Below are 11733 nucleotides of genomic sequence, written 5' to 3' on the forward strand. Positions count from 1 at the left end.
TTCGATTTAGAATTCAAATGGCCTTTAGTTGAATAATACGGTACCACTTCATTGAATTGAAAAATAAATCAATTTAATTTATTATTAGCAAAAATTACTCAGACAAATTAATTGAATTTTTTATATTTTGCAAATTGGTACTTATTCAATTTGGAAGAATTAAAATTTAAAACTTGACTTATTATCTTAAAAATCATTCAAACTTAAGAATTTTTATTTATACTTTTTTAATATTGTAGAGTGTTTAAATGTGATTATTTAAAACTGAATAATGTAAAAAAACATTCGAAATTACGAAACTTGCGAAATTTCACTGGTGATTTGAAACAAAAATTCTTTGTTTATCAATTATTATAAAAAATTTAAATAATGGAAAATCAGTCAAGGCCCACGAAACATCGTGGGGCAAAGTCGACACCCACTTGGGGCTAAGTCGATACTTGACTATAAAGTTTAAAGAAGAAAAGATCACATTTAAAAAATTTTTATTATTGTATAACCAACTAAGTTCTCGATCCAACAATACCTAATACGTTCTCAAACGAAATTGAAAATGCAACTTTTGCGTGCAAATTCGCAAGGTGGTGACTTTACCGGAATATGGCCGGGAAATGGCCGTAAATTTAATTTCAAAAACCGTGAATTTACTTAAGATCACAGAAAAATTCAAGTTTTCATTGTTTTAATAATTGTGTTCAATTTATAAAATTGATTTCTACAGAAAATGTAGTGTCGGCGAAGTCCAATAAATCTAGCCACTCCTTCGATTTAGAATGCAAATGGTAAAATGAAAATTTTAGTTGAATAATACGGTAGCATTGAATTGAATTGAAAAATAAATCAATTTAATTGATTATTAGGAAAAATTACTCAGACAAATTAATTCATTTTTTTATATTTTGAAAATTGTTACTTATTCAATTTAAAAGAATTAGAATTTAAAACTTGACTTAGTATCTTAAAAATCATTCAAATTTAAGAATTTTTATTTATACATCTTTAAAATTGAAAACTTTGTAATTTTTCATTTAACGTTGAAAATTATGTAAGTTTCACCTTTAAAACAGTTTCAATTCTGATGATACGTTTTCGGATTTCAATAGCTTTAATATTGTTAAAAGCGTGCGAGTGTATTGTATTTAATGTATTATAGTTTAATGTAATTGTTTAAGCTGAATTTTGTATGTGTATGTATACGAAATTGTATTCTGATTGGTTGTGACTGACTAATGTTTAGATATTGATTGTATGCTGTTGATTGCGTTTAAGTTCTTTTTTATTCAAAGAAGCTTACGGTTTACCAAACTGGTAGTTAAAGTTTCTCGATCGTCAGTGATGCCCTCGCGACTTTCCTGTAAACTCTCTTATATTTTCTACCGAGTCCTCGACATCGTTTAACCCAACTTTTCATTAATCTTTATCTAACGTTTTATATATTTTATAACTATGTCTATTAAAATTTCAACTGCCAAGTACAGTATTAATTAAGGTACAGTTCGGTAGACATTGATAGTAATTTGTCACACTTTCGTGTTTGTGAATGAAGTATTATCGAATTTCGTTTTACCCAACTAGAAATGAAACTTTATCAAAGTGTCCATATGTCCGGAGTTTACCCAATTCAGTTTAGTAAAGTTTCTCGAATGTTTTTTCTCCGTGTACAGAGCTCTGAGAAACTTAATCCTTAACCATACTTAATTAAGTTGAAAATTCAGAATATCAAGACGCATAAAAATACTGTAATCTAAAAGAGTTCTTTTTGATAAAGCTTTATTTAAGCATCACAAATGCAAAGAATAAATATCCGAGCGCGAACCGCGAAATTCAACTGTCGCGTACCCTAGGCGTACTCAAACTTCCGAGCTGCTCGCACAGCAGATTTTTTTGTTTTAATCGATCATATTGTTGAGAAACTACGTTATTTTTGATAAAAAAGACGTCAATTTTGCGGAATTTTTAGATCTTTCTTCATGTTTAACAAATTATTTAACATTTATCGAAAAATTAACAGAATATTATTATTACTATTGTTTTCTAATTAAAAAACGAAAAAAATTCCCTACCTTAAAATTGTTATACTACAAATCGAAAGCATTGTGCCACGGTACAAGTTTGGGGGAGCGTACAACCCGTGGATCCTACGTGATCTACATGGATCCCTCTAGTGATTAAAAATCATAGTCTTTTTAGCATATTCTTTTTTCCAGAGCATGATATTCACAACAAGATTGAACGTTTCAGATTTTTAAAATTAATTAATTCAATACGTTTTCACCAAAAAATTGTATTAGCATTCTGTGACCTAAAGGCTTTATCACATTTAAGCGAATACTTTTTATGAGCATTTGATATCCTGAATTATTGAAGAGCGAAAATATACCTTTATTTATTATAGAGCTCGTTTAATTAAATAAAGCTTCTTGAATAGCAATGATATAATGGAAGTACTTGTTAATTCATGGGTAATAAGTACAAATAAATAAAACAGAATACAAATAACTGTCAAAGAAAATCATATTGAATAATGAAAATCTTCAGCATAAAAATAAATTTATTTAACACGAAGATGTTTTGTCATTACACCTGTTGAGAAATTGCTGACAAAAGAAATTAGGCCCTTGTAATGCAAGGGTTTCTTGTTGGTAGCAGGAGTCAGATTCGCCATTTAGTAAATAGGTATACATATGAATTTTTCTGCTTTTAAGACAAACAATTTTCACAAGCACTTCACCAAATAGATTTTTACAATTTCAGTTTTTTTTTAAATCACGCAGAATATTTTATTTTGTCGTAAGCATATTTACTGACTGCTAATAACAGCATTGGCCATTGCTTCTCTTATTATACAAAATGTTGTTCATTTCCTTCATTTTGAGCAGGATACAATTTTTTAATTGTAGATACAACAAACCATGAAAGATATGGAATAAAATATTATTTAGTATAGTTCCAAAGTTGCTCATTACTTTTTTTCAAGAGAATAGTATGATATAATATATTATACAGATCGAATTTTTTAGGCAAGGACCAATTCAATTTTGAACTATTTTGAATTTTAATAGAAAATCGAAAAGCATTTTATTCGCATACACAGTTATCGCAGTAAACCAAAAGCTATCATGTATACCTTTATTAAAAACGTTAAAACTTGATATTTTGAAAGCACAATTTCGTTTCAGCTTTTCTGATATTTTGTCATCTATCTGTACCTTATCAAAAGAGGTGTGATAGAATACAAATTTAAATAAAGCCGTGACCATTTGTACTATAAAATTTCGGTACAAATAGCCGGATTTTTTTGTTATGAATAGTGAAACATTGAAAAGGGGCTATTTGTACCGAGATTTTAGTAAAAACAGCGCATTTTTTGGTATATATAGGAACTCCATTTAAATAAGTCTAATTATAATTCCAACCTTCTCTTAATTGTTAATTAGAAACTTTAAAAAATGCACTGCTACGACTTAATTAATATAAGGGGTTGCACAATACACATTGCACATAATACTTTTTTAGATCGAACTTGATACATGAATTGATCTGTTTCTCTGTGGTATTTGCCACTTTTTATCAATTTTTTAATCAATTCTTATCACTTTTATACTCAAAAATAGACGCAAGTTCTGGTGACTAGTAACACCTTTCAATTACATTGATTGTCATTTTTATTGAAATTTAATATAATTCAAAGCACTTAATTAGTTTTGGACGCATTAGCAACATCGTTGTTTATATATTTTTGAATATATTTTCAAGCACAACCTTAAACCGAAATCTAAAATTTATCCGTATATTGCTATGACAGACATCGTATAAGAAAGTTTCTGTTTGAAAATAGAGAGAAGCTATTTTTCTAATCTTTTTTTTCAATTTTCCAAAAATCTTTTGTTCAAACATGTTCAGCAATTTAAAAATAGTACAGGGCTATCCAGTTTAGAACAAAATAAGTTTTAGATTTAATTTTTACTCGTAAAATCATTTTTCCATACAAATAAATGTATTTCTGGAACAAAAATAATTTATATTAGATTTCGATTTACGCTTTTATAAATATTTATTTTCCTATTAACATTCCGTATATGCCATCCAGTCACTCACAACAACTTAAATTTGGATTATATTTTTATGAAGATTACAAATGCGACAGAGAGGCAACATCGATTTTTTTAAAAAGTCGATTAACTAGACAGATCATCTCAATTTAAACATTACCTTATTCTATTTTAAATATTATACCTATGGGGCATTCCGCACAATATTTGCTACCAAAAATTTTTTCACGTAAAATATTTTTACATTCTCGTCAGAGAAAGTATTAGATTTGTGTAAAATTTGACCCCCCCCCCCCCTTTTTCGGTCAAATAACCACGTTTTGAGACCCCCTGAATACGAAAAATAGGTTTTTATGAATATGTCTGTATGTATGTATGGCTGGGTTTTCACAATAACTTTTGACAAAATAATTCTATTAGATTGGCCTTTGGTACACACTTCTAGTGTCTTAAACTAAGGGTTAAGTTCGTTAGCCAGCCGTATTATTTAAAAAATCGAACAATTTATCCTAATTACTTCTGTCATTAAACCAAAAATTATCAGAGTTATAGCATTCACAAAATAAAAAAAACACACAAAATTAAACCTTTTAAGCCAAATAATGGACGTTATGAAAAAAAGCCAAAAAAAGAAAAAGTTTGATTTTCAAATACCCTACAAGATTATCAGTATTTCAAAGATTCTGAAATATATATATTGCGTTCTCAACAAAAAAAATTTATATATGTACATAATTTAGAAGTTAAAAAACGGTTAGGCTGTTCAGCAGGCCGTATGGGTAAAGCTTTAATAATAAAAATAACATTAGAAATTCGAGTGAGAAGCATGAGATATGTGATGAGAATGTGTTTGTTGAAGCCGAAGGAGCTTTAATAAAAGAGAATTCACAATCACCAAACTGCTGCTGTCGGTGCTTTGACCTTTAGTTTTAAAAAGTCTGTGCTTATACTGCAATATTAAACAAAGATTCATTTTTTTATTTTAAAGATTGGACTAAACGCTTTCCTTGATCTGGTAAAAATTTGAGAGTGGGTAATCAAATACTTTCGAAGCAATGCATTTTTTAATAGCAATCAAATTTGAATATTTTAAATTAACAGCATAAAAATATACTTTTTTGCAAGTGGATGGTTGTGTTTTACTTAGCGCGTAGGCAGTCGAGTCCCAGTCCGAGCGAATCGCGCTGCGGTACACTTCGCGCGCACGAGCCACTATTCAAAAATTCATTGTTTCGAAAGTATTTTACTACCCACTCCCAAATTTTACTAGATTAAGAAAAACCTTTAATCCAATCTTTAAAATAAAAAAAATGAAAGTAAAAACAGTTCCAAATTGAAAAAATCTATTTGTTTATAAATATTTGATTTATGTTATTGAATAAATAATTAAAGAACATTTTAGTATACTTCATTAGAGAGTTAAGAAAAAGGCCCACATTTTATCTTTCGTAAGAATTTTCATATCTTTGTTTCATATTGCAGTATATAAGCAATTGAAAAAAGGTTCTTTTTTATGAACATACATTTTTTTTAATTTTCTCGAAAACTTTGCGTGTCATATTGCAATAAAAAAATGCGTATCAAATATTTTTGAGTGTTAAAAAAGAAAAAAAAATATTGTACGTGAAAACAAATTTTGGTGGCAAATATTGCGTGGAATGCCCCCCATATACATTGTGAGAATTTCAATTGCAATGATTTGCAAGGAATTTTCCATGATATTTGATTGTCAATTTAGTTTCAATCTGAGAAAAACGTAAAAATATCGGAGATAATTGGAAAGAGGCACCTGGAATAAAAATGTTCATTTTTCATAAGCCTAAAAATTCCGCTACAAAATGAGAAACTTTTAAACAGTAGGTAACGAGGTATAGGTCAACAATTTTTTATATTAAGAATTAAATATATCAGACTTTTTAGGTAAAATTCTCGACATATTTAAGACTGATTAAATTTTAAACGTTTTAAATACTGGTAAAAATGAATTTAGAGAGATGGTGAAACTCAACTTCTATTACTTGCATTTATAAAACAACATTTTTTATAATTAATGGATTATTTAGTTAGATTCATTCAATTATAAGTTTTCAAAGCATTTATTTTTATCTAAAAATACTATTCTTTTGGATGGTAAGGCATCTCTTATGCGCTATTTTATTGAAGTTATCAAATCTTTTTGTAGAGAGACAAAATGCAGATAAAGTTTTAGAGCTTGTAACTTTTTAAATTATTATTATTCTTCACGCAGCAAGGTTGAATTTATTGTGTTATTTTATGAATAGGGTTTAGGCTTTTGATTCTTTAAAAGAGTATACTTTTTATTATGGTCTTCGTCTTCTTTTTTTAAAGAGCTGACAATCAGATTCGAAACTTTCAGTTAGAAAATAAATTGATAACACTTGTACTACCAAGGCACAGCAAGGTAAGTGAGTGCACATCCATCAGCCTGGCAGAAATCTTAAAAAATAGTATCGTTACCAACGTGAAAGACAAACTGGAAACACAGCCCTGCATTCAGTTTAAAACAATTTGTGGCCATCTGCATGAAATAGCCGCTGCTAGTTTGTTAGATATTCATGCTTTTATAAGTCAGAGCCAAAAATATTGTTTATGGATTTGAGCGGAAGGTGATACGTGCGGTTATAGCACACACCAACTTTAGAAGCATTTTTCTCTTAAAGCGGCTAATCGAAGTCCTAACTTGAAATGTAGGGACTTTATCCAGCCAATGATTCTGTACATAACATACCGGCCATATGCGCCCTTTTTATGCGGATGCTGACATTTATTCGCATAGGACAGATGATTTTATACTGTTCAAAATGTTTGGGAATCTACAACACTTCTACAGTACAAACATAATGTAAAATTGGAAAAAACGTATTGGAATGGTGAAAATGCCATACTCGAGATTTCCATAGGAAATTTGTTACAACTAGTGTAATCTTAAGCCAATAAATAAAAAACTTTATAAGTATGAAATTGTTCCTCTCTTTCTTCTGATACTAACATATGAAGATTTTGTATAACGCACGCATGATTTCAGCCCTTTTGAATACATGTAAGGAGGGTATAAATTAGTGATTTGCAAGCATGGTGACGTCAGAGGGAGCAAAAGTGTGTCAGGTGTTGAGCTGATTGCGTTGACAAATTGGACCAACTAAAAGCGATAAATTTCCATATAAAATTTATCAAAGCCTGGAGTCGCGTTCCGAATCTAGCCTCGAAGCTTTTCTGCTTGTCTCGAATATTGTGCGTACTAATAGTACAACGGATGAACACCCGGCCAAAACTACAAGGGTTTTTTCCCGGGGCTACAAATCCCTGCTTACCGATAAATTACCACAATTTATCACAAGTTACTATAAATTATCGTAAATGTGCCGATTTTTCGGATAATGTAAATTTCCTTAAATTTCAAAGATTTGCCAATTTTCCAAGATTCTAACAATCTTGGAAAGTTGAAATGATTTTCAAAATTAGATTTTTAATAAAGGGGTTCTCTTTAGTCTTACGATCCAAACCAAATCCTTCCTCGAAAATTTATTTATAAAAATTGTCGAAAAAGTGAGAAAGAATTATCTTGCTTCAAATTTAATCTGATTCATATGTTTAAGAATGTTGGTATTTTATAAATTCACCATAAATTTTAAAAGTTTCTTTAATTATCTGAAATTTTCAAAAATTATTTAAACCTAAAAATAAACTTTCCAGAATTCTTCCCTATCCAGTTTGCCTTCGTCATTAATCACGATGTTTGATATTTCTTATTAACTATGATTGGCGAATACCTTATATATTATATGTATAATACAACATTTTACAATACATAAATGTTTCTGACTTCCGATAGTTTGATGTCTACGCAAGTTCACGTAAGTTTGTGTGAATTAAGTGCTAATCGCTGGTACCTGAAGTGAGTGCATCGGATTGTTGAGAGGAATCTTGATGCCTTTCAGGTACCAGCAGCCACCCTCACGTCCGTACGAATTTATAAACAACGCCGAACACAAGTACACTAACCAGCATTAACACCAGGGCTGTTACAACTTTCGCAAAAGCGTTCATTCCACTTTCGACGTGTTGCTGAGGTCTTCTGGTAGGGATGTTTTGCTTCGAGGCTAGGCCACGAGCTAGAGCTGGAAAAGCCAGACTCTGAGTGAAGGTCAGTTTATGTAAGGATTCTGACAGAGAATAAGGACCAACTGAGCCTCGTGCTGCAGCGCGGAGGAGAGCGTACTCTAGGTCCAACGCATCAAACACACTATACCTGGAAGCAAAAAATATGTCTTATTAGAATTTCAAGACTAGTTTTAACATAACAGCTATTTGCTATGTAAGTGCGCAAAATAGATGAATGCCAACAACATTTAAATTCTGCCAGTAAGCATAGTTACTTATCTCTCAAGGGTTCATTGTGCTGGTTCGAAAAATAGATGCGTTTCAAAGTGTGCATGCTGTGTCAATATTATTCTCACACATTTTGCTGCATTGAAGCACTTTGCACATTATTTAGAGTCATGAAAGTTTATTATTTTTTTAATTAAGCATTTAATGAAAAAAGTTAGATTTTTTAACTTTAGCCTCACAATTGTACAGTTATTAATTTAGACTAAATCAGGCCTACTTTAGATTTAAACAGCTTCGTTTGGTTTTAATGTCAAACAAATAACTACAGTATCTTAACAATGGCCTTCTTCTAGAACTGAAGTCGAGTTATTTTAAAATTTCACCTGGGATTATTTTTTCTACGACACATTTTAATATGGACATTCTTCAAAGATTATTTTTTTTTACTTTTATCCTAATGATTTGATAAACTCTATAGGAATTACGTATAAAAAGAATACCTATTGGATTAAAATTGTGCAGTGTGTTATAAATTGTTCCTGTGAACTGTCTTTAATACTTTGAGGGCTACAAAAGAAAAATAAGAAAAGGAGTATAATTTAGTTTTGTAAGTCCATATGATGGAAGCTTTTCGTTTATTCCGATTTTCTTCAGGGATAGCTTAACCTAAGACTAGTATATAGAACTGAGACAATCAATAATAAAATTTACTAAATATGTTATGGTTTTCTTTTTTTTTTTGTTATAAATGATATAAAAAAAAAGAAAAATAATAAAATGATGATAATTTGAATATGTAACCTCCTCGGCCGTGCGTGGTCAAAAAACAGTATGTGCCAAGCAGTAAATTTTATAATAAAGGTAAACGGGTTTTTTTTTTGATTTGCTATAAAAGATATATCATATTTAAAAATTAACTTTGAACATATTCTTAGCATGTCTATTAAAATTATCTTTTATGGTAGCATAAATCAAACAGTAGTAAAATTTTCATTTTAAAAAAACACGTTATTAAGAGCGTTCTTAAATTTCTAACACTCGTTGGAAATTTGAAATGGCACTTACTTGGTCTTGCAGTATCTATCCTGAGCAGGTATTACTTTTTATATTATATTATCATTATATTACGTATTACACCATCTATACGCCTGGGAAAATAAAATAAATAATATAATAAAATATAAATAAAATATTAAATATAAAATAAAAATAAAAAATAATTTCGGGGATGGCTGAAATTGAAACTATTGACACGTAAAATTGGGATAATAGCACATAAAATGTCTTCTGTTGTATTTTTATTTTTTCGTATTTGTAGTCAAGAAAAAAAAAATAAGAAAATCAGGAAAATTTGGTTATGTAGTCCCATATGGCAGGTACATACGTGTAGACTCAACCGGGTTGTAAACTCAGATTCCTTAAAAGCTTTTAAGTAATTTAGAATTGAGTATCTAGGTACATCGAAAATATTTCATATTTTCAGACCAAATTACTGTGAGCCTAGCTACCCTAGTTTGAAAAAATGTGACAGGAAAGTATGGGGGCCTGTAGAGAAATATCCAAGGAAGAATTTCACCTACCAGACATATGGGTGTACTCCATGAGTACCTGGAAACAACCCTTAAAACAAAAAATGTCAGTTCTTCATGAAATCGACCTTTTGAGCACTGTATTCTGTATTTGTTTAAATTTTTTTTTCTTAAAAATTTTGTTTTTTCCTCCCTTAAAATTATTACTGTTAGTCTAGTGGAATATTTAATAACATTGGTTAATTAATTTTTAATTGTTGAAACAAATGTAAATTGTTTAAATTTTTTTCTTAATTCGTTTTTCTCAACAAATTATCACTATTGGTCTAGTGGATTATTTATTAACATAAGTTCATTCATTTTGAATTATTTAAACAAATGGAATTTGTTTCAATAATAACGTTAAAAATATTAAAAAAATTTTTTATTAAATTAATCAAACAATGTTGATAAATATTCCACTAAAGAAATATTCATAATTTTTATGAAAAAAATATGTCAGCAAATTACATTTTGTTAAACAATTGAAAATTAATGAACTAATAATAATAAATACTCCACTAGACCAATCGTAATAATTTTGAAGAAAAAATAACGAATTTTTTAAAAACACTGTTTAAACAAATTCGATTTGTTTAAATAATAAACATTTAACGAACCAATGTTCATCAATATTCCACTAGACTAATAGTAATAATTTTTAGGGGGATAAGCGAATTTTCGAAAAAAAAATCATTTAAACAAATTATATTTGTTTAAATAATTAAAAATTAATTAATCAATGATAAAAATATTGAATTAGACCAATATTAATGATTTTAAGTGAAAAAGACGAGAATACAGTGCTGAAAAGATCGGCTTCATGAAGAGTTGACATTTTTTGCTTTGAGGGTAGTTTTCAGGTACTCGCAGAAGTGTGGTAGGGGTGTCTAACCCCAATGTCTGATAGATGAAATTCTTCGTTCGATTCTAAATACTTAAAAAATTGATTTTTCCCCATGAATTTTACATGAGAAACTTCAAGTCAAAACCGGCACCTGTTAAAATAAAAAAATAAAAAATTGCGGAATTCCTTTTTTCGAATTTGGAATAAAATGGGGGTGATCGTTGCCCTATTGCATGAAAAAAAATTTGCCGTACATTTTTGGACCACCCTAATAGATACAGCCAATTTGAAAATATGAAGAATTTAAAACAAATTATTCATTCCTGATATATTTTTGATTCATTTCAGGTAAAGTGATTAGTAAAAATCAGTACAATTCACACTGATATTTGCAAACATTGGGAGAAAAATAAAAATTCCATTAAAATTTTTAAAAATTTGTTATTTCGAATGAATAATTTTTTTCCAAATGAAATTTTTAAATATTTAACATTTTAGGTAAATTATTATGTAGTGCCTTTGGATAAACAATATTCGCCTTTATTTGATCCATCTCTGAAGAAATTGAACTCAATCTCAATCTAAATTATCTCAATCTTACACGCTAATAGCTTTAATTCGAGCCACTGCCGAAGAAAGTCGGAATAAAAAAATAGTTTCTAACATAAGGTTCTAAATAACCAAATTTTCCTCATTTTCTTAGTTTTATTTTTTTAACCACTAATGTAAATAAAACGAAACTATAATAGCCATGGCAAAACATTATAGGATTTCCTACAAAATAAAAAAAATGTTAAAAGGTCGTAAATACCTTTAAACTATTACAAAAAAATCGCATGATCAATCTATAACACTCTGCGAAATTTGGATCTGATAGGAACATGGGCATGAAGGCCTATTCGGAACACACACATAC

The 11733-nt window shown here is 29.3% G+C and overlaps 1 protein-coding gene across 1 annotated transcript in view; it reads right to left on the reverse strand.

The window, feature by feature from the left end:
* Nucleotides 1-5617: 5617 nt before the first annotated feature.
* LOC117167542 overlaps nt 5618-11733 on the reverse strand; it is a 32612-nt gene continuing 26496 nt past the window's right edge. Inside the window, exon 4 of the mRNA XM_033352549.1 lies at nt 5618-8322. Coding sequence (XP_033208440.1) covers nt 8028-8322 — 295 coding nt within the window. The 3' untranslated portion in view covers nt 5618-8027. The remainder of the gene's footprint in view (nt 8323-11733) is intronic.

The sequence above is a fragment of the Belonocnema kinseyi genome, chromosome 2, assembly GCF_010883055.1.
Source record: "Belonocnema kinseyi isolate 2016_QV_RU_SX_M_011 chromosome 2, B_treatae_v1, whole genome shotgun sequence".
In the NCBI taxonomy this organism is placed as follows: domain Eukaryota; kingdom Metazoa; phylum Arthropoda; class Insecta; order Hymenoptera; family Cynipidae; genus Belonocnema; species Belonocnema kinseyi.